Here is a 24,343-nt window from a genome sequence, read left to right as displayed (position 1 = left end):
ACATTTTGAGAAGTATTTCCTCTAGATCTGACATTTTTATGATATGACCCTGAAAAAATTTCAATCTTTCAGAAAGCTGGGCTGTCAAAAAGGAAAGAATACTGTGCTGAAGTCAAAATTAGTCAAAATAACCAGTCCACAGGGGGACATGAGGTGTGGCAGCCCCTCCACTGCCCTGAACAACAGCATAATGCACTAACAGTAGAGATGCTGTAGATGGCTCAATACCAGCTTAACTTGCCAAATTGATGGTTACATAGCATTTACTCAGTACTCTGACGTTATTAAATACCCCCAGCTGGATTCAAAACAGATAAAGTGAAGTTCAATTCTAGATGTATTTTTTAAATTAGTGTGTTGCGTTTCCTTCCCATGAATATGTAAAATTAGTCCCAATTGTCTACATTTCAAAACCCTAAAGTTGCCATCAGTGTCCTATTACTGAATTAGGGTATCACTGATATTCTCCTTTTGCTTTTTCTTTCAAAAACCTTCAGTTTCATTTCAGCCACAAATAAATTCTGCCAGCTTGCTTAGCTTTGTCCTCTTTTGCCTGATCCAGTTATTATCTTAACTTCCAACAGCTTACATAGTAAATTACTTCCTATGCTGACTCGCCTTCTCTTACAAAGCCTCATTGTCCAAAATGCATTCATTTTCCTTGTTGATGTAAACTGAGGTGCTGCAGTCATTTAAAACTACGTTTCTCCAGTAACTTTGATCTTTCTCACAGCATGACTCATGATTTATACCTCAAGCATCCAAAACACTGTATGAATTTCTCCTAAATGCCCTCAACAATTTTTATGCCCTTTTGAAGATATATCTGAAACAAATTCCTTTTCCATGAGATGGCATCTAACGATGGTCTTCCTGGAAACCTTTTCCATTCGTGATGCTTATTTAAAAATGTAATATGGTATTTCCCCTTTCTCACAATAGCATTCTTCAAAAGACTCTGGAGCACAGGTATTCTTTCCTGCTCACTTAGTGAATGAGAAATTGTTTTATTTATCACCTAATGCTCAGCCCTGCTTTCATAGAAAGGAATAAGATTATAATTCAATTTTAACATCCAAAATGATTTTAGCTTAAAAATTTTCATCAGTTACAGAAACTCAACAATTGGTTTTACAAGTAAAAAAAAAAAAAAGGTAATAAAACCCTCCAGAGAATCCAAATCAATTTTAAAGCAAGAACAATCTGCCAAAGGCAGGCTTCATTTCCTTCCTCAGTGGCCTACGTATCGCATTATCCCTCTGTTAATAGCACAGTAAAATATCAAGTATCAGCATTGTGTTAAAAGAGCTCCACAGTGGCCTCTGACATTCTTCATTTAAATGAGAATATTTATCCAGCATCAGGCAAATAAGCTCACTGAACAAAAGGAATTACAAGGCTTCAGTAATAGATAATATAACAACCTTTCGAGCAGAACATGGGAAGGAAACATCACAACAGATGCAGACTAGAAAAAGTGCCCAACAGAATGCCTGCTTCAATTGATTCAAGAATGAAGGAGACATCAAGGGCTTGGGAGGTAAACCCCCTGCTTCCAAGCTTTTGCCATGGTGTTGTTTTCTAGAGTCAGTTCTGATTTAAACCAAGGTGGTAGATATTTCCCACACTCATGCTTTGGTATTTCAGCATTAAAACCAGAAAAAATCAGCCTGCTTTAAGGAGTCTTATTCTATGAATCAGATGATCAGACATAATCCAAATAGTGGTGTGAATTTTTCCAAGATGTTGCATTTCTTGTATTGTTCTGTTCTGCAAAATATCCAGCAGCATTATTTTCATGAAAAAGTAGAAGCACCAGGCATGGCAAGACAAAATGGAAACAATAAATGAAGTACTGAATATTCTGATGCAGGTCATTTTTTTCTGCTCCAAATGATGTAATATGCAATGTGTGCTGCAAATAGCTTTCCAATAGCTGAGGAACTTTTATGTCAAAATCAAGTCTGTCCTACTGCTACAAAGACTGAAAACTGTCTAGAGCATTGGACATTTTGAATACAGCAACTTATTTTTCAGTTTGACAGCTGCTGGTTTTTTGCAGTACCTTTTTTTCAGTTTAGTTCAGATCTACCAAAATTGATTCCTACCCATGTTGAATCTTTATGGCATTAAATCAGAAAGTTTAAAAAGCCACAGCTATCAATTGCTGCCTTGGGGAACCCAGGTATTACAGGTGATTCCAGTGGGAAGAGATGTTGTCAGTACTGTAAGCATGAATGATGTCCTCTTGATTCCCATATAATATTGAGGAAAAAGAAATTTATTCTGTATTTCTAATGACAGTAGTGGCTGAGAGCCCCCATGAAGGATGTTTTCAGTGCATTGCAGAGAACTTGTATGAAGAATTTGAAACTATTAATTTCTGCATTCAAACTCTTCTGTTATTTTTCCCCAGAATAGTATCATTAATACACTAACTATAACCCCACTTAAACTGTAGCATGACCTTTGATTTGAAAACTGTCCCAATCTTATTTCCCACATGATACAAACTTACCATCTTCATTACAGAAATGCTTGTTTCCACAAATATGACAATTTTATTAAGTGGTTGTGCATAATAAACACTACTTACTTAGTCTAAGGTTAACAATCTCAATAATAGGTGAACTGTAATACAGAAACAATGTCAATAATCAGCCACCAATTTATTGACAAATTCTTTTTTTGTATTTCAAATGAAGGTGTCTGACTTTAGGCTCTAAAATTCTGGAGTACAAGCAATCCGAAATGGCATTTACAAATTCTACACTACTCTCTCAGGGCTGTAACATGTGCATGTATTGCTGCTGCTATTTTATTCCAAAAAGAGGCAAAGAATAAGCCAACTCAGCTGAGCAGCAGAATGCAACACTCTCACAAAAAAGCATGAAGCCAGTTTCTTTCTATGTGCACACAGAAACTGCAGGCCACTAACAGAACATCTCCAGCTGTCACACACAAACTTGCTGGCTCAGTGGTTAGTGCACACAGGAGGATAAGCACTTCATTTTCCTCGTTTGAAACATACTATAGTTTCAAGAAAGAGGAACTTCGGCAACAGCAGAAGCGGAGCTCTACCTGTCAGGGTTTTTTTTTTTCTTCATACTACCCTGCTATTTGCTATTTGCCTCCCGTACATTTATGTCACTTGAGTAGGCTTTTGGAGTCAAATTTACACTTCAACATGGCTTTCCCTCTTCTTTTGCAAGCTACATGTACCGCTAGAAATTGTAACTACCCACCAGACAGTTCTTAGCAGACAGTTCCCAGTTCTTCAGTAGGGGATGACTCATTAGGAAGGACACTCAATGAGCTGCATACATACAGAAGCTTGTTGCACACAGCATTTTTTAAATATAGCCACAGCATACTCGTATCATCTGCCTTACTTCAACACTAAATTTGAAAAATAGCAAAATTTGTTTATCCAGGCAGATAATCCCTTTCACCAGTAGAATATGTACATGCAACTTCAGGTTTACAAGTCTCCATATAGACTTCAAAAGACTCGCAGAAAATTCATCCTTTTTTGTGAATTCATAATTCTCATGGGCAATTAAAGGAAGGAAATTAAATGTGAAAAGTCTGTAAGCCACCTGGAAGCTCTGCTTCTGTATGTTTGTAAAGATTTCATTTTACAGCTTTATACAGGCGCTGCTTAGCACCAAGGATGAGCAAGCAAGAAACAAGCCAATCCTGAACTCTTCACTCTGTTCCTTTATCACCAAAGATAATGATATTTTTTCCATTTAATTGGAGCACAGTCAGACCATTAACTCTTAACGATCAAAGCCACCATTTATTTAACTACAAATATTACTGACGAAAACAAAAACATTATTTCATTCATATGTTAATGATAAGCAAAGCAGTCAGTTCAATGCCACTGGAACTTAATGTCTTGTTGGTGTCACTACAGGTGTGGTGCTCTGCAAGGAAGTGTTTTGTAGACATGCAAAGAAAACAAATGGTAGAGCTGAAAACCTCAGTTTCATTCAGAAAGGGAAGAATTTGCATACACATGATCAGAGTGGAAATATAATTGGTTACTTATCTTTTATGCTTAGTGATTTATAAAGATACAAAGAATGCTGTAGTGAATGCTGGGTTCAGTCCTTCAGTGCCAAAACATCTCATTCAGAAGCCTGAAAATTAAGATGGGATGGTCACATCTAGCATTTGCCATTTTACCAAGAATGGGGGCAACGAGGATTAGATGGAAAGGTGAATGTTTCACATTAAATTATTTTGTGGGACACCCACTCTTTAGTCGCAAATAATTTAAATCTGCTCTAGAAAATAGTGAAGACTGGAGCTGGCAGCTAATAACAAAGAAAGCTTCACCTTCTCTTTCAAAGTTGGTACCTTGGTCCATTTTCCTCACACAGAAGAATACTCATTACCAAATCTGCTCTTGAAAACAGTATATTGAAATAGTATCTTGAATAGTATATATTACTTGAAAATAGGATATTGAAAATAGTATTTGAGGTAGAAGGTGGACAACTTGAACTCTTAATCTACATTTACATTGATTTCCTCTTCCCTTAAAGTATCAGAAATGACAGTGGTCACTTCAAATCCTAATTATGATGACCTATTTCATCCCCTCAGTGCACTATACATCACACTCCAGGGCATGTCCTGAAACACACAGTGCTAAAGGATCAAGTGACAAACCCATCAAACTCCCAACACCTACTTTATGTTCATTACCTAACAAGTTTACAGTTCATTTTCATCAAATTGAAAGTTCTGGTTTGAAAGAACAAACACATGTTTCACTTCAGCAACAAGAGACCCTTTGGGAAGCATTATTACACCACCTGGTAATAATAAATAAGCTACAACTGATAGCATTAAGGTAGAAAGGACTTGGAAGAAGCAGCAAAACTTTATGAGGAGCATTTGAAAAAGAAGCCAAGACCAAGAAAACAATTTCATCTTTGAGATGCTTTAACACTGAAATGTCATTAACAACTTCACTAGTTACAGACAATGACAGCAAACCCCACAATAAAATTAAGCCTTGCAGCCTGAAAAGGCTGAAGGCACGCACGAGGTGGGGAAGGAAGGAATGTCTAATATGATAATTAAATACTAGTAACTCCGTAATAAATTTTTTTCTCCTCTGTCTACATAAGTCACAATTTATAGGTAATGGAGCGGTTTGGCTGAGTATGTGTAAGGCTGCAAGTCACTCCTCTTCACGTGCTTCATTTGTGAGCAATCAAGCAACTGCCTTGGCTTCTCTACTCTCTGATCCAAGACTTACGCTTCTCACTTCACAGTAACTCTTGAACGGGGCACGCGTTCACATGGTATCACAAACATTTGTAAGATTTACCAATCATACAGCTGCACCCTAGAGTTAAAGTCAACTCTTAACTGAAAAAGGCAGACACCAATGGTAGAAGCTGCCCTTATTCACTTCATGTTGCTTCATGAGCAATGTATTATTGCAACAAAGAAAAGTCGGCACCATGTGCCCATTTGAGGTCGGAGGCACTGAGGACAAGACCAGTGCAAAATCCGTACGGTCTCCTGCCTTCGGAGTTCAGTGGTGGGGTTGGCAGGGGGTTGGAGAGAGTTCCATGAATAAGCTATTGTATGACACAGAGGCTGTGGAAAGCAGATGTCCATATGGATAGAGCGAGGGAGACTGGGTGGTAGCATGAGTTTTTGTGCATTTCACATTGCTAAACCCATCATACAAAGTATCAGCACCTGATCATGGCCTACAGAAAAGAGGTACACACAGGACACTTTACTGTCAATCCTCAGCCTTCCCAAACTGGAGGATATTCCTGAATTCACGGCAAATTTTATTCAGCAAAATGACCCAGTCTAAGTGTCCGGCAGACACTACTAAGAAAAAAATTTGTTTAAAATGTATCGGTTGATAGGTTTTGTTGCAACAGACCAAACTTTGGTGACAAAGCTTTATATCAGAAATTTCTTCCCTGTGTATTGAGATTTTTTTAAATTTCAGCAGAAGTAACATTATTTATTCAATTAATAACTTAAAAACATATACTTTCCCCTGGAAAAAGAGAAAACCCAAGAGAAGAACTCAATAAAGAGACATAGCTTTCAGCAGGAAGAAAGTTTTAAATCTCTAGTAATGTACTCAGCAAATACAGCATGTCAAAGAAATTGATATTTCATGTGCAGCTGTTACCAAAAATAATGCACAGGTTGCTTTATTTGGTGCACAAATTTTGTCTGTCTAGATCAGCCATTAACTGCAGTCATGGACATTAACAAAGACAAGCTTGCCATGGCATTTCAGAGGGTTTTATGAGTGCTCTGACTGACAGCTTTGTTGTTATTCCATGCAAACACAGATCCTGCACTTAAAGAGACTCAGCAAAATCTTGGGTGTTTGATGAACAGCAAAAGCCTTTGTCTTTGAGTTACACAATGTTACTAGGAATATAGTGCAAATATAAATACAATCACAATCATAATTTTGTTAATTTACATGTATTTTCATGTGAAAAACCTGGGTATACAAAGCAGAACATTGGAATAATGACAATCGCCTAAAACATTACAAGACTCATCTTTAACACTGTGTACAAATTAGTAATTATAAATAGACACACAATTACATAGTGAATAATTTCTCTTTGTAAAAATGAAATATTTTGAAAGTTAAAATTACAGCAAAAGTATGCAACCAATCCTTGTTAAGCCAGCGGTTGTACACCTTGCTGTGTCAGCCAGCCCTCCTCAAACTGCAGTGATATGCTCAACTGGAAGACATCCTCCACTCTGCATGTCAACTCAGCCTTTAACAAGAGATCACAATGGCTTGGAATGAAGCACACGTTTACTGTATTCTTCTTAGTCTATAGAAATGCTGGTATTCAGAATTTTTCCTAGAACAGACACTCTATTTGTGCTGAGAGAGATTTGCTGTCTTAATCATAAATATGTTTTCTAGTAGTGATTTTGTGACACTTGCTAATGGTGATTTTTGTGGCATTTGCTGTAATGATGTAGAAAAATTCAGACGATGAAGCCTCTGTTCCCTTGTCTGTTACAGGATCCTATGAACCCACAGCCATGACCTCTCCACACTCACAGGCTAAGTAACCTTTTGGGTAGTGACAACTGCTCATTAAAACTATTCTCGTATTTCATACCACAGACATTTGTGAAATCAAACACAGAAAACAGAGTATCAGATCATGACCATACAGCATGTTAATAGATGAGGTACACATAAAATAGAAGTGTTTTAGGAGGCACGGAGAGAATGCAATTGCACGCTGCTCTGGCCCACACTTCTCCCGGGGCTGACTACTGCTAAACAGCTGAGAACGGCTCTGATGTGCCCTCCCCACACAGGACACATCATTAGTCCTGCCCACACCAAGTTGCCTTGCACCTGGGACAGCCTCAAGAACTACAGACATAAAAAAGATTAGTACAACCTCTTTTACTTACAGGAACCAGAAACATTCAGGATACATTTTCTTGTGTCAAGTTTTTCACCAAAACAAAGATTACGTAAACACACTGAGTGCACACATTCCCCTAATTTCACCTCCTAGAATTACACAAATATGGACAGACTTGCACAGAAGCTCTGAGAACTAGTCACACTGTAAAAACAATTTGCACCATAAATCTGTATTACTGTCTATCGCAGGGTTAATAGACTTATGCCATAGTGTTTAGAAGCTATCAGTACCCTTCTCTTTTTAAATCACCTGAAACACAGCATTGATGGGAAACCACAGAAATTTCCTTCCACAGTACATCAGACAAAGAATAGGCAAAAAAAATATTTTTTTTCTAAAACACTAATGCATTTTGTTTGTTAGTAAAAAGTAACCTCTGTCAGAGGCATTTAAGCAAGGATGATGGAGAAATTAATACTTTGGTAAGCCTTACTGCCAGCTAAATGACTATAATGAAAAGTAATGAAGTGCACTAGGTATGTTGCTATGCCTTTTTTTCCTTTAAAACACCATTAAATATTGATAAGAACTTACATTCCTTACCAATGAGGGTAAGCATTTTATGAGTGCAAATTCAATTTTAGTTTTTACTCCTCACAAACATAGACTTTATTCCTGTGTTTTATATTACGCCTGCACAAGACTTCAAGTCTGTGATGTGTCGTAAAAGCATAATAATATAAGTGCCTACCTTTTTCAGGAACCGTACTCCATAGGTAAATATATAAAGGTAAAATGTAAATCTCCACCTGCAAAAGGTACAAGAGGTTAACTCTAAGATACCAGCTTTACATATTTTACAGTTCAACACATGATTTCTTATAGCACTGCCAAACCACCACACCCTGGTTACACTAACAGAAGTTGAAGCAAAATTTTAGTTTGGTTTTCTACAACTTTTGTTATCAAGCATTGTGCTCATTTGCCTGTTTTTCCTGGCCTCTCATTAGCTCTCTAATACCGGCTAATTTCATCTAAACAGGGCAAAAAAACCTCACACATTTTCAAGGATAATTATGTTTTTAAAAGTTTCATGAAAACTAGCAGGCCAGTGGAGGAGAGAGGACAATTTGCCCATCTGTTGCAGGAAAGTTCACTACTTATTAGACACCAGGAAAGAGATAATAAGAAATTTTGTTAAGACTTCAACAGGTGACTGGGGAGTACTGCATGTCAAATAGACTTTAGTAATGAAAAGCACCATTCACAATGAGCTGGAAATTCACTTGGCAGATTCCAGCACTTCACATTTGGTTTTCAGGAGTGCATTTGCATCAGACAGATATGCTGGATACAGATACACATCCATAATTTACATCCACTTTCCATGCATCCCTTGATAAAAATGATCTACATTTTCCCAAATGCACATGGAATAATTGCTGGGCTTCTGGTTTTTCTTTTCAGACAGAGGCAAATTAGAAACTAAGAACAGGATGCCATGGAAAATAAGAGAAACCACTGAGATTTAATACAAAATCATCCTCTCCTCTATGTCTTTCTCCTGGCTTCAAGAAAAGAAGACAGAGTAACTTCCGATCTTTTGGATCCATTACTCACTTAAGAAAGAACTACTGGAAGTCTAAGGAAATAAAATCATAACCTTGTGCAGTATAAATTCTTAGAGGAATTCCTGTTGGGTTTTTTTTCCCCAAGGGTGGAACTGACTACACACACATGCTTAATATAAACACCAGCGAAGTAATATTCGTAACATGTACAGAAGGATGAGATTTAGCTGCCTTAGTGTGAAGCAATGCTGCAACGTGAATCATCTTCAATGACATATTTAACAGCACTTACAACTTTCTTTCCACTGGCAAAACTATTAGCTTCCAGTTAATTGCCACTGGAGCACTTTGAAACATTACTGGAATAGTTACAAAACTGAAAATGTTCCCATGTAAAACAAGGTTAATCCAAACCTTTCTCTTCAAGGCTACTTTTACAGGTATTTAGAAAGACAGTTGTGTCGTACATAAATAACCCTCTGACAATTTCAGGAGAGTATGAGAGTATAAGAACATCAATGAAATTTAAAGTATAAAACTTCAGTTGAATAGAAACTATCTTTTACACTGCAGTCTCCATAGCATGACAGAAATTAATTTATTAAACTCATATGGTAGAAATAGCAAACCCTTCAAGGGTTTGGTCACTGAACTAACGTTGCTCACCGTTTTCATACTGGCAATTTCAAGATACTGTAAAAATAGAGTACTTGGAGGCAAAATGTTAGTTGTGTTGGCAGAAACCTTCAGATCATGCACATGAAAGAAACAGCAAGGATAGTATTATGAAGGAAGGATTTATTTGGGTGGCAAATTTCTCGTTAGGCCAGTCCTACAGCCAAAAACCTTGCCAGTTAATTTCAAGGTTACATATATCATCCAGTGGAAGTTTGAAGGCTGTCACTGAAAATAAAAATATTAGGAGGAAAAACCTGTCTAACCTATTCACTGATGAGCACTTACAATGCCCTTCTTTCACTCCTAAGTGTGAGCAGCTATGATAAATTCCTTGCAAAGAGTTTTATCACCTTTTACATTTCTCCAAGCAAAATTCGTAACATGCTCAAGGGCTTTTCTAGCTTGCTGTTGGGAGATGCAATATTGCACACAGGAGTTCAAAGGCAGTCCGACATATTTGAAATACATTAATAGCTGAGTTTTAGCTGGTGGGTGTCAAGAACTTTCCAGTCTGCATGGACATTGGGAAGACTCTGATTTCAGCATTTCCTGCAGCTATCACCCCTCAAAAAATAAAAAGACCCTTTCCCAAAACAAGCAAATTAAGAAACATTGATATCTCCATCTAACTTTCCACCTACCTCCCAAAGCACGGACACTGCTATAGATTTGCGCTAAAGCCTTGGATTGCCCTGGAAGGGACTTTCTGGAGCTTCAGAAAACTCTCAGAGCCAAGATCCACTGGGTATTACCTGAGTCTGCCAAAACCAGTTAACTTGCTTCAACCATTCCACTGCTACAAAGATGATAGATGCACACCAGGATATGATAGTATGTGTTCTTTTTCCCTAACTTGCTGAACAAGTGTACCTGGATTGAGCACCAGAAGATGAAGCAAGGCTAAGAATTGAGTGATATACCAAGCTGGTCAAAGTGCTAACTTCTTAAAGAAAAAAAAAAAATATTGATAGAAAAAAACCCTCATTCCTGCTGAACAACAAGCACAAAAGCTATTCTACAAACTTCTGGCTTGGTCAAACTCCAATAAACAAAAATTCCAACCAAAACAAAGTCAGGATTGGCCCCCGCCATGTTTATCATCATGAAGCAGCTAACTGATGGTAGCAGAGCAACAAAGGACTTCCCATTGCTCTGTAGCTGGCAGCTAGCTGCTTTTTCCGCAGACTTTAAAGGGCAATTCTCCCAGCTCAATACCCCAACTGGAATCTCAATCTCATACAAGGAAGTCCAAGGAGTTTCCCACATTGTTTTACTGGTAGATGGAAATCTACTTGTAGATGGTTTATTGCTGCACTTAACAGTAACACATCCAGAGGCCAAAGTAAAATAGATAAATGCATACTCAATAACTTGGGATTAAAGACAGGGAAAAAAGGGACAGGAACCAGGTTATGAAGCTGCATTATTCACTTAAAATCATGCAGACAAGGACAAAATGTATGTGAAAAATACATTTCATACAGTGCACATATGTCCAAGCAAGACTCCTCCAAATGTGAGTTCTCAAATCAATTCTCTTGAAACAAGTACTCTAATGTGAATGATGGATTTCAATCTACAAAACATACTTCTTTATCCCTCTATTTGGGTCTCATTGAAGCCCACAGATGAGGAAATGCAAATAAAGGGGAACAGTTATGTGCAGTCATCACACCCATTCACAGTATAGCCCAGTGTTCAAACCACCTCTGCATTTTGGGAACTTGGGCTAAATGTTCTTTCTGTCTGAACAGGACATCATAGAAGAGAAGGACATCTTTCTTAAGTGTGAAGTTATCAAGTCTTACTCCAACTGAATTCACAAAGCGGTAGTTGATAAAATGCTGTCTTGAATTTGTACTAGATAATAGTCCCAAATCTAACGCTAGAAAATGCCCTCAGCCTAAGCACAGTCTGAATAGTTACAGACCCCACGGAAGGGAAGATGCCTGGCCGGTGGTATAAACCCTCCTAGTACCCTTTCTAATAGCCTGCTTAAGGTCCTCGTTAAGCATCAGCAGCTCATGCTGAGTGTCCACAGGTCACTGGGTACTGTTGTTGTTTGGTCACAGCTGGTTGTCTTCAACAGGGAAAGCAACAACTTCTAAAGCAGCAGGAGCAGAGCCCAAGAGACTAGGAAAAGCAAGGCAAGATCTGTACTAAGATATCTCTTGCTCCCCTTTTCCCCCAGCAATACTCTCTGCCCCATCAAAACCATACAAAGGAGGCCACAAGGTGAAGCACTCCATCATGGGTGACTGCCACATCAATTCACACTTAACTGAAAGATGAAGACAACTGAAGCTTCTCTGTTTTGTGAGAATTTACTCTGTCCTTCAGACTTCAAACATACCTTTGGTCAGTTGTATAGAGACACAAAATTTGAATTACTCACATACAAAGTGTACTGCTCGAAAGACTTTTAAGTTAGTTTAAATCCAGCAAACCTGGATGACAGCACTCAAGGCACAAGTGTTCTGGAAGATCTGATCTATCTGCTCGCAATAAGGTTTATGACATTCACTTTAGTCCCCCACTAAAGACTTCCAAACTGAACCAGGCTTGCATCTGGTCTGCTCAAACTAAATAAGGGAGATCAAATGGTTTACATATGGAACTTCTGGGAAATTCTTCAGGTTGTGCTGTTGCTTACCAGGCCAGTGTTTCCAATGTGAATGTGACACACTGCAGCAAAAAGTCAACCTAAAAAGTGACTCTTCCATAACAGAAAAATTATTTTCTAATGTAGTCTTAAAAAGAATGCTGTAGAGTCCCTCAAAGGTGCAGAAGCAGATCTGGCTGCTCTTTTTCTATATTTGAATGCATTCCCAATCCAGAGAACAGTCAGTTTCTTACCCTCTCAACCCTTTTAACTTTGAGCTGCTAATGAAATTTTAAAGATGCTTCAGCATGATACAGAACATCACCTAAAATGATGGAAAAGATGGAAAAGTTGGAGAGCTTCCACCAACTAACCTGCTATACCCCACGGTATGCTCAATTCAGCAAAAACTATTTATGTGCCCACTTGATCAAGCACTTCACTGATTTCATGCATATGTCTAGTCAGGTTCCCTTCATCATACTGATGAAATTTTGTCCTTCAAATTTTCCTCTGAATTTTTGCTCTGAAATGTGAAATTAAACTTCAGCTAATAAAAAAAAAAATTGTTCAAGCAGTGCTCAAGCAAAGCAGCCCCGTACTATTTACTTTTTGCAGAGCTCAGCACATGGGGTTCATGCTCTGTCAGGAAGATGCCATCCTCCCCATGCACCTGCTGTCCAGCTGAGTGAGCTCAGCATGGCTGCTCTCCTAGGAAAAATGGACACTTCTTCCTAGGGTAAGGGTGAAGAGGCACAAGGCCTCTCTGCTCCTGCAGTTTTCCCCTTCTTCTATTTCTTTTGCAGGAGGACTGAGCAGCCGGGCTGTGAATACCAGCACTCCTACAGAACTTTGCAGCACCCACCTTGCAGAGCACAGTGCTTATGGCTTTGATGCCAAACCAGTGTCTGCTCTCAGCAATGGTGTGCAAGGACCCAAAGCTATCCAACTTCTCACAACCAAACATCAAACACAGTAAATGCATAATGTTAAAAACATAAAGGCCATTGTGTTTCCGGAGTTGTAGCTGTTATTTACAGAGATGCCTTCGCCATTGGTTTGCTACAGTCAGGGCCACAGCAATGTAAGAATGCCACACTTAAAAACAGTTAACATTAAAAAAAAAAACCTCATCATATTTAGCTACTAGTCATAGGCTCACCACACTGCCTGCAGTTGAAGAAACTGGCTCTCTGGCTCTGAAAACTATTTTCAGAGAAACTGCAGATGCCTGAAGTTTTTCCATGGAAATACACTTCAGTAAAATGTCAGATTTGCTGTTCTCCATCATCCACTGCTCAGCTTCTGGCAGTGGCTGACAGACCTCTGGGCTCAGGCTTTGGGCTGAAAGTCAGACTGAGCCAAATGCAAACTCCACATTTGCAGGTCTTGGTTCTGGAGATGAGAAGGCTTGAACTGCCATTACATAGCTTGTTGTCCATTTTAATCCCCACAATCTGAATGGACTGCACAAACATAGAGCTGGGCTATGGAATTATCAGCTGGGACTGAAAACTACTTTTAGTTGCAATGCTTTCCTTGGGCTGTGAAAAGTATATTCACTGTGAGAGTGCTCAAAGGAGCATTTCTGAGGCTGAGTTTAAACAATATTCAATGTTTATTTCTTTTAAATGGGAAGCATCACTAAGTTCCACACATGCTCACTGTGACTTAAAGCAGTCTATGTTTTATCCTCAAATTGCATTTTTCTGCTCCCCCAAATATAGTACAACAGCCTTCAACTTTCTGGTTCACTCATGAGGACTTAATCCAATTAACGTTGCCTCTGACATAGCCAGAGGTATACATTCCTTCTAGATGACTACATCTAAAGACAAATATTTAGAGGATGTTCCTAAAAAAACAATGGACTCTGAACTTCTGGATCAACTTCTTAATATTTGTGACACTATCTACCAACCTATTATACTCCAATTATTAAGTTAAAACCAAACTAAACACAACAAAGAGCAACGCTTCTCCTCTAAACCAACAAAAAATTACCCTAAAGATACTATTTTTAGGCAATAAATAATGTAAAAATACAAGACAGAGCACTGAAAAATAATGCTTAATCCATCCAATAAATAGCAGCTCAAACAGCACACTCCACTAAATCTTTACTAGTCTCATACAAAGCTGCAAGTATGACTGTATGGTTGATGGAAGTAGCTCCACTGTTCCAATTTGCTGCCTCTCCCCAGATTTCTGTAATGATAATTTGCTGCATTTCCACAAAGCCTGGCAGGTGCAGGCAGATATAAAAAATGTTAATTAAAAATAATACATAGGTAAATAAATGAATAAATAAAATCTTCTTGCCTCTTTTGGCCATGGTATTGCTGTTGAGTCAGTCTGGACCATGAAAATGGTAAACAGTTCCTGCACTATGGTTAAGCAGATGTTATATGAGGAAGAAGGCAGTTATGCACAACTCACTAAGATGTGCAAAATAGCAGGTATGATAAATTGAGAAAACTGTATTGCTTTTCTCTTCAATCTTCTGGATTAAGACTTGACTGTCATCTGATTTTCCTCTTGGTTGCAGTTTGAATCAGTTATTTAATATTTAGTATTACAGTGCCACTTGAGACTAGTCCTGTCCTAAATCTGTATGCTCAAAATGCAGCTCTGAAAGTCTTAAGAACAAAATTTAGTAGTGCAGAAAAGGGGAAAGGAAACACAGTACTAAATTTTGAAGTGATGGAGTTTTATAAATAATAAAGTGTGTTTATATAATTAGGCCAGAAAATATGCATAATAGAAAAGGTGTTTTGGTAACTCATTCTAGGTTACACAGTTTCTGTTTAATGGTTATGCAACTGTTCTCTTCTGAGTATTTTGAGGGCTACATAAAATAAAGGACTGATAAGACCTCAGAGATCTATTAGCATAGCCAAATCCTGCTCTACAAAGAGATACTACCTGGAAAGCTCATGGGAAGCACACATAGAAAAACCAGATGTCACCGTGTAAGAGACGGTCTGAAGATCCCCATGCACTTTCCCTTGTGGTCTGAGCAGCAGACCTGTTTTCTCATCAGTGATGTTCAATGCAAACAGCTGATGAGTCTTGGAGTGAAAAAACAACTCAAAAGTCTTTCTAATAGGGACCTCTACTCTCCATTCTCACTAGTGATCTCACAAGTCACCTGTTTTCAGACACAAGAGCTGCTCACTGCCCCACTCTTTTACAGTTCTAGAGGAATGAAAACTAGAATCTTCCAGACTGCGTTTGAATTTCACCTAGCAATGTTGTCCTACCCACGATGGCCAACGTATTTGTATGCATAGTGCACCTTTGTGACAGGTAACCACCTTCTTAGACCAACTAGTATTAGCTGTTTTCTTTTGTTCCCATGCGGAATGTTACTTTCCTGTAGCATTATGTGTGCCCCAGATGGGTTTTTAGCCTGCTAAAGCAGATGTTGAACTCTTAGGAGTACTGATCTTTGAGGAGGTAGGCTAGGTGTCAGTGCTGTTTCCCCACTTCCCTGAGGAAGCCACGTGGCTGTGCTTCGATCCATGCAGCACATCCCAAGTTTGTGCACAGCAACCACATACCCTCTTATTACACAGGTAGAGATCAGTCTGAGTGGGTCTGCTGTGCCTTCACATTGTGTACTTCCATTTCAGAAGATAAGCCTCCTCAACTTCTAAGTGGGAGCTGCAGTGCTATCAAAGCTAAGACTGGAGGAAAAGCAACATTTTCAGCAGTATTTTAAAACCTTGTCTTGTCAATTTCGTTTTCCCTTTTACATGCCAAAGAAGTATATTTACTTTGTCATTTAGGTTCCTTCCCCTTCCTTGCCTCCCATTCATTGCTTGTTGAATCACTGAAAACTTTAGAAAAACCTCTACTTACAGTGAAGGCTTTTTTTTGGTCCACTTTTCATTTGTAAAGATTTATTACCCTTCAGTATTCCAAGCACTGCACAAAGAAACAGGGACAGGAAATTTTTGTAGTACTTGTCTTGAAAAAGTGGTGTTATCAGAGCAGCGCAAATGAAACTAAAGAAGCCAGAAACCCAAATTTACCAAGAAGCACCATCTAACCAAACTATACTCATTAGTCTTGAAAGTATTTAAATATATAAGCACAAGGCATAGCATTAAGAATTTCAAAGCACACTTTCTGCAGTACCTTTCACTGAATATTTCCAGTCTGACAGTCACAATTTCAGGCTGTTTCATTGCCTGATCTCAGATTTAACTTGCAAGTAACCAGGACTACATGAGCTGCTGCACTACTTGAATCCTCCTGAAAAATTAGTGAAAAATTTAACTCTCACATACCCTTTTTTTAATCTGCTAGTTTCTTGAACTTCAGGAAAGTGAAAAAAACCCATGCCTGTACGAGCAAATCCTGGTCACCAGTCAATACAAGCAGAAAGGCCTGTCACATTAATGGTACCAGTAAAATGTAATGAGTTCATGGATTTACATAAAATGCAAAACAGTATCATAGAGATGAAGTTACCAGAAAGGTCCCCATTGCAGCCTGGGCTCTGTGTGCTGTCACAGCAGGTCTATGTATGCCTATCCTGGTGAGACACCGAAGGAGGAGAAGACAGAAGCTGTATCAAACACTAGGTTACTGCATGCCTGCAGCTACATTACCCACCACAGCATCATCCCAAAAAGCATTAGAGGAACTAGCAACTTTCTCACCTCCATCAGCATTGTGTACATGTTCTTGCAGAGACCACTACTAGCACTACACATATTCAAGCTACAGGCCACTACAAGCCCCTTTCCATTGGCGGGAAACTTACTAACACAGAAAACAGTGTAGTTATATGCCTAGTTACATGTAAGTGAAAAATGCTGAACAATGTGGAAGTTAATTCTCCTCTTAACTCTGTCTCTGTGAAGAGGCACAGTCCATGTATCTATAAAATGAAAGGCAATCTAATATGAAAAAAAAACTGTAACAACATAAATACAAGAGAGAAGAGAGAAGTAAGGATTTGCATGCCCATTCATTCATTGCTGTGCATAAAATAAAATCTTACTGCCACTTAACTCTTCAGGGACCAAAGTATTTTCATAGAGCCTGACTGCGACTAGCAACCTGTAGAGGACAAATCATATTCAAGTTTCTTTCTTTTGGTATAGACTGGAAATAGGAAAAGATACCAAATAATTTTGGACTACTCAGTCTGTGCAGTTTGCAGTCTCCTGTGGAAGAGAACAACCTACTGCAAAAGGCAGTCTTGTTGGACCAAATCTGTATGGATTCAGTGTGAATTTTGCAAACACCATTTTCTAGTGCTACACATACAGAACAACTCTGAAGACAGGAGAAATGGGAGTAAGAATGGTATCCATCTAAAGTAGCATTTTGTTCATGTTTCTCTTTTTTAAATGAAAATAAGAATAGAAGTTGGTTGATATCTGCACTTAAAGAAGACTCCAAAATTCATCCATGTGAATGAAGAATTTGTTCTGAATTCGAATGTAACACTTCAAGAATAAATATAATGTGTTTCATAAAGTTACTACAGCCTAAGCAAACATTGCTCATGTCCCTTTCATACTAAAAATACATAACAGGTCAAACAGAAGTTTAGTTTGGATTAGCAACAAAATTAACATCTGGGAAACAGAAAAAGACAAAGCTGTAGGGAGGTAAAAAGTACAAGGTAAAAAATTGCACAAGTAAGCACCAAGACATATACAGGAAGCAAATACCAAACATGCAGGATAAAACCAATGAATAGGGCAGAAAGTGGTGTGAAAGCGAGGAAGAGAAATGTTTTGCTGTCTTATCCCTCTTCTGCCCAGCTTTTAAATCCAACATCATGGATGAAATAAGGAACTGCCAAGCACCATTATAGATCTGAGAAATAAACGCAACCTTCACTTTTAATAGATAAGAACTATTTTACACTATTTGCTATTCTGCTTGGGCAAGAATGATTTTATTATTGGAAAGTTTAATTACAGAGAAATTAATAAGGCTGTTAAATTTTGGCAGCAATGAAATATTTTTAAACAAGAGAACAAGACATCAGTACCTGAAACACACTAACAAATGGTAAAAACACAGCCCAATGCCTCAGCGAGAACAAGAGTGATAAAGCTGAAGAAATTCCTGTGCTACATTCACAAAATATCCTCCCCAAACTATCAAGAGTCAGTTTTTAAGCCCTGTGAATGCCATCTACTAAGCTTAAAAAGCAGTCTTCAAGTCCATTACATTTCAAGAGGAAATGGCCTCAAGATGTGCCAGAAGAGGTTCAGGTTGTCCACTGGGAACAATTTCTTCATGGAAAGGGTTGTTAAGCATTGGAATGGACTGCCCAGGGGAGCGGTGGAGTCAGCATCCCTGGAAGTGTTCAAGAAACAAGTGGACCTGGCACTTAGTGCCATGTTCTAGTTGACAAGGTGATGCCTGGTCCAAGGTTGGACTCAATAGTCTTGGAGGTCTTTTCCAACCTAAATTATTCTGCGCCCAGTCCAAACTCTTGCTTTCTTGGCCATACATCTCTTGTGGCTCTTTCGAAAAACCACAGCTCTGTCTCCATATTCCTTCCCTTTCAAGACATTTGTCTCCAGTGTTTGTCAACCTCATTTAAAGCTGAAGCTGACTGAAGGCGGCAGCTCGTCTCTTCCACAATCAAGAACTAGACAATTTAAGGTGCATGGAACACAAGAATGAAGCTACTGCAGCCTTTGCGTTTTTCCTTTAGTTGTCTTAAATTGTTATATTGTGACTGTAATTTTGGATTTACGTTCACATTAGGGAGGAATTACTTAATTTCCATAATATAACATAATGGTGAGCACATACAACCCACAAGAGAATGGAAAATTAGTTAATTATAACCTTGCTTAATGCACAGTGATAATGTTAAGTGATGGTGTCTTTGCAGGATGAGCACATGAGTTAATTTAAATTTATTAATTGTGTTAAAAACTGTGTCACAGAAGGCAGTAAGGGCAGGGAATTCAGAGCTTTAAGTAATCCAATTTGAGGGAAGAGGGAATTTCCTAAGATGCAAAATAGTAAGTGCTTAAAGCACTAAAGTCTAAAAATATGATGAGCATATTATGAGGACATGGCATGGACAGCTTTGCCTGTCTGCTCCTGCAGAACAGCATGGAAAGAGGGCTGGCAACTCCTGACACTTAACCAATGTTGCAATTTCCCCTTAATACCATGTTTGGGCAGTGAGAAGTCCTGAGGCCCAACTTAAAAAGACAAAGCAGTGATCACAGATTCATACATGGGTACGGCAGATACGGTAGGAAAGGGATCACGAGGGAAACTGCCAACCTTGCCCAATGCTGAGGTCTGTTTGCTACCAGTCCTGAGCTAGCTGGAGCCTCTTGAGCAGCATACTGTGGAGCTGCAAGAAGGCTACCACCATCTTCGCCTTCTCCAGATGATTCAGCTTTCTAATGCAGCATGATAGCAGGGCAATGATAGCAGGGCAACAAGAGCAGGCCCAGACCCAGTGTTTTACTATTCAACATTAAAAAAACAATGACAGGAAGAATGAGATAAAGGGTATAAACAGAGCCACAGGTGTAGCTGCTCGGTAGAAAAGTATTCATTCACTCAGCCTGTGTTAATCTAAGCCCTTGTATTAGAGCTGGCAGAAGGAAGAGGTGCACTCAGAGGACCCATGGCACACCACACCCTGCTCCACCACATATTGTCCTCCCACCCTGTCACATCAGGAGGGGCAAGATGGCTGTAGCTACTTCCCCTGCTTCTCTCCTCCATCACATCAACATCTAAGCTTTCACCATGGATACAAGTACTGCCCATGCTTCCCTGGTTTCCCTTCTGTTACTTGACTGCATACACACTCTCCACAACCACAAGAAACAGAACTCCAGCAAGCTTATGACCCACAACAAGAAAATCTGACTGATGAGCACCCTATGTTTGCAAGCACAGTAACCTTTAACCCCAGAGAGTATAGTGGGTTGCCCTACAAAACAGCTGTACAGCCAGCTGTCTGGCAGGGCAAATCAGAGAGCAAGGATGCAGAGCTCAGGGAGGTGGCCTTTACTGCTTATTAGCTCTGCAATGGTAGCCTGTGCTGCTGAACTACAGCTTGAGCCAGCCTGTGCAAGCATGCCTAATATAGATGTTCCAAGAGGCAAAGCTGAAGGCATAAACCCACAGCAAACCACACTGCAGCAGCTAGGCTTGATTGCTGAGAGTCTGCCTTTGGAAGTGTGAGTGCTGGGCAAGCTGTGTGTTGGAGAGGAGGTACATGGAAGATGTTTACTCTTGATTTAGCAGAGAACAAGTGTTACAGAAGAATTAAAATTGCTGTAAGTGGCTGTACTGTGTTCTCACAACTTTAAAATTAGGACAACTTGCCAGCCATTGACTTATTTGTGTGTCCACGGACTCAAGCCACAAATTACAATGTATTATGTAACTCAAGGCAACCAGTACTACCCTCTTCCTCTTGGAGCAGGGAAGCCATCAGTGAACCAGCGCTGAATGACATCATACAAAACCATGTATTTACACAAAATAAAAAGCTTCAACTGTACGTTTCTGCAATGACTTCATATATGGATTAGAGAGTAGCAGACAAAAGAATTAGTAAAATACAGAGCTATTGAGTGCTACCTTTGTGGAGTGACATTTCACCCTGATGTAAAACAGATCACGATTTCTGTCTTGGTTTCTACATACTCAAATATGACTCCAGGCCTTTTTGCATAGCTGTAGTTTCCCTGACATGAGTCTCAGTACAAATGCCTCATTCATTTTTACCTTCTATAGAGACCTTGCATTCAAGCACATCTCCCTTCCTTTTCAGTGATGTTACTAGACATAATACTCTCAAGAGAGTAACAGGTCCTTGAATGTATTAACTCTAGAGTGTAGATGGAACTCTTACAGTACTATGGTAAAACTGCAGTATTTTACATGCTTAGTATAATAATATCTGCCAGATCATCTTTGTTACTCTGCACTTCAGTTACCGCTTGCGAGCAATTAGAGTCTGCTTTCTCAACCTCCCTACCACCTGACGCTGTAATAAACACTTCTTGCACTCAGCAAAGTCACATCTTCCCTGCTCTGGAACAATTTCACAGACTCCTAACGCCCTTCACACTTCATTGAACATCTATGTCCTCCCTCTATAAGCTGCCTCACAAATCTGACTCTACCAACACCTGAGCCCCTATTCCCTACTTGCCCTTCATGTCACAAAATACCATTTGTTTGCAAGGCTCTTGTCTTCCTTACCTCTGTGCTCCAGTTTCAGCACGTGATATGTCAAAGGCTTTACATTAGTCTTCACAACAGTCTTCTAAGCAAACTATGGACACAATTCACTTATCAACACAATATCAGATACCTGATTGCCCAAGTAACTGAAACAATCTCTTTAATTACAAATTACTGCTGACATACTGCCTCAGGAAAGGAATGAATTCCATGAAACAAACATGAAATCCTGTTTAATTACTCTGAGTGTGAAAACCTGCTTTCACTACTCAATTTTGAATGTGCTCCTTTTTTCTTTTTAATTAAAACTCCCGGTTCTTGCACAACAAAACAGGCATTGCTGTTTTCCATCTTCCTTTATCCATTCCATCATTTCCATATGCTTGTACTAAGGTGACCCTCTCTCCTCTTCCATTGTCTTTCTAATTTCCTGCACAACCCTTGTAGTATCTACAGTCACCAGTTTTGCATCTGCAAAGTACCAAAGCTTCAATTAAATTGAATAATTATTTTAATTAAAAATGGCAATGGGACAGTTTGTCCTGCTCACACCAGCCTAGCAGCAAAATGGGAAATAGTGTCAAGACAACCCAGCTTTATAGGATTGACCAAGGAAGAGCCCTTCTCCCTCCAAAGACAGCATTCCCTGAGTAGCGTAAGAGCCAGCCTATTTTGTTCCCCTTGTCTTACACTAACATTATCATTAAATCTGTATCACCTGATAGATGAATCCTTACCCAGACATTCATAGAGTCAAGGTTGCAAGAACCCAACTAGTTTGGGTAGGGTTGTATCCACATTGTTCAGGGCTGGAATACTGGCTAGCATACGCCCAGGGTCTACTCTGCATTCGTACAAAATACAGCTCTGAAACATCACAAGAATTTGTGGGTTTGTAGTTTTTTGGTTTCATTGCAGACACAGAGAGGTGTACACAAATATCCACTTCCTAGTCCTCAATTATATCACAAAATACCATGTCCTTCAGAAACCAACACCAGAAATAAAAATTAACTGTTGCAGTATTGTAAAAGTTTCTCTGAAGCACCAATGAGTTATTTCATTCGAGGTCACAGAAAGTTAACTGAAATACTGAAAGTAGTAAAGAAGTTAAGTATCAGCAAGAAAAAAATGCAAATTACTCCGTTTTTTCATCTGTACAGAAGTGTTTCAGTCCTATTAACTGTTTCAGTACAAAGTGTGTCAGAAGAAAGAAACCAGTAATTACATAGAGGTTTTCAATACTATGCCACATTTCCAAGTTTGCTGCTATTTCACAGTCACTTCCAGAAATTTTTGGTTTTCCTTGATACTATCTCTTTCAGGTGAAACTCCTGTCCTATGATCATTTGTCAACAGAAGCACCTGCCCCAGGAACTCCTGGGCATAGCACGCAGCCCACAGGAGGACACAGCCCACTGCAGCAGGTTACAATGAGAAGGAGCAACAGAACTAAGTATCCGCCCATTTAAAAAAAAAAAGGAAAAAAGGGAAGGGAAGGGAAGGGAAGGGAAGGGATTCAGAATTACAATAGCAAGGAGAACCACTAGCTGTTTATCAGCACATTAGTCGGGTGTGCAGTTTCTCTTTCACCTAGCATCTGATTGAGTTATCAGTGCTTTAGATCTGAACAGACCAGATAACCAAGGAACAGAATATGCCTCATAACTGGTTAGAGGGTGAGGAGGAGCAGCCATTCCTGTTCCATGGAAAACAGCAAAGGAAAACAAGGGAGATAGTGTAATTCTGTGGCCATTGAAGAGTAACTACCACACTTGCTGCAGAGCATGTAGCATGACTTCACAGACCCATCCCCCTGTTCGCTTTTCTGGTCATGAAACACTGGTTAGTCCTTCATTCTATGTAGCACTGGAGCAGTTGACAAATCATAAATAAATGGACCCAAAATACCATCTACCACATATTTTTGCTCAGATCAGAAGTGTGTTAGAAGCTGATTTAGGAGAGCCTGATGCTATTAGAAATTTAGAGCTAAAAGCCTATTTATTTTCTAGTGCTTTACTGCTCAACACAAAGCACAGACTGATGAATTCTTTCATGCATTTTGTTAAGATTTGTATCAGCACAGTTCAGAATTTCAACAACCAAACAGCTGTCTTCATCTCTTTCCCTTGCAGTTATTTTTGCAGTAAAATTTTGTAGGAGAGAATTACTCTGCTAGTTGAGGAAAGCAGTATGCCCAAGAAGTTGCAAACAGCCCACAAAATTTTCACACAAATGTGCATAACAAGCAAAAGACCCCCAATCTGTATTTCTCTGTATCTATACATGTACATGTGCACACACACACATATACAGTCATAGATGGATAAAATCTTCCTCCAAAGCAACATGCACAAACAAAATTTCAATTCCTTAGGAAAAAGAATGTCTAGCTAGGATATGAGACAGAGGGTCTTCTCTCCCTTACATCAAAACTAAAACACACCCTTCTTTCAGACACTTTAGTATCCAAGCTTCTTCTAGAGAATAAAGAGGGGGGAAAAAATAGATCTTTGGCTCTTAAGTCTGCACATTTCCATGTTTTCGCATTCAGAATGTTGTATAAACTCAAAACATCTCTCTTGGCCATATGTCTCTTCCAGCCACTCCTTAGAAACCATGTTAAGTGTCTCTAATAAACAGCTTGCTTAAATGTACATAGCTGTAGGAGAGACAAGTCATCAGCCTGGATGACATTCCAAAATCTCAGGCTAGCAACTTATGGCATCACAGTCTTTCCCTTTGCTCCAGCCAACAAGGGGGGAGTACAGAATGCTGTCTCTTTCTATACTACTAAGTCTTTGAGAAAACCAGACATGCCTACACACTGAGCAGAAACACAATGCATGGAAACTGGAAAGAAA

General features: G+C 39.1%; 1 protein-coding gene across 2 annotated transcripts in view; it reads right to left on the bottom strand.

Annotated features, from left to right (window-relative positions):
• Positions 1–24,343, bottom strand: part of CERS6 (ceramide synthase 6) — a 111,579-nt gene that overhangs the window by 45,328 nt on the left and 41,908 nt on the right. For both annotated transcript variants that reach the window (XM_039554615.1, XM_039554616.1), the window contains exon 4: positions 8,167–8,224. In XM_039554615.1, the coding sequence (XP_039410549.1) occupies positions 8,167–8,224 (58 nt within the window). The remainder of the gene's footprint in view (positions 1–8,166; positions 8,225–24,343) is intronic.

This window comes from Corvus cornix, chromosome 7 (genome assembly GCF_000738735.6).
Source record: "Corvus cornix cornix isolate S_Up_H32 chromosome 7, ASM73873v5, whole genome shotgun sequence".
In the NCBI taxonomy this organism is placed as follows: domain Eukaryota; kingdom Metazoa; phylum Chordata; class Aves; order Passeriformes; family Corvidae; genus Corvus; species Corvus cornix.
Note: the sequence above shows the minus strand (reverse complement) of the source record. Positions and strands in the feature narration are given on the sequence as shown.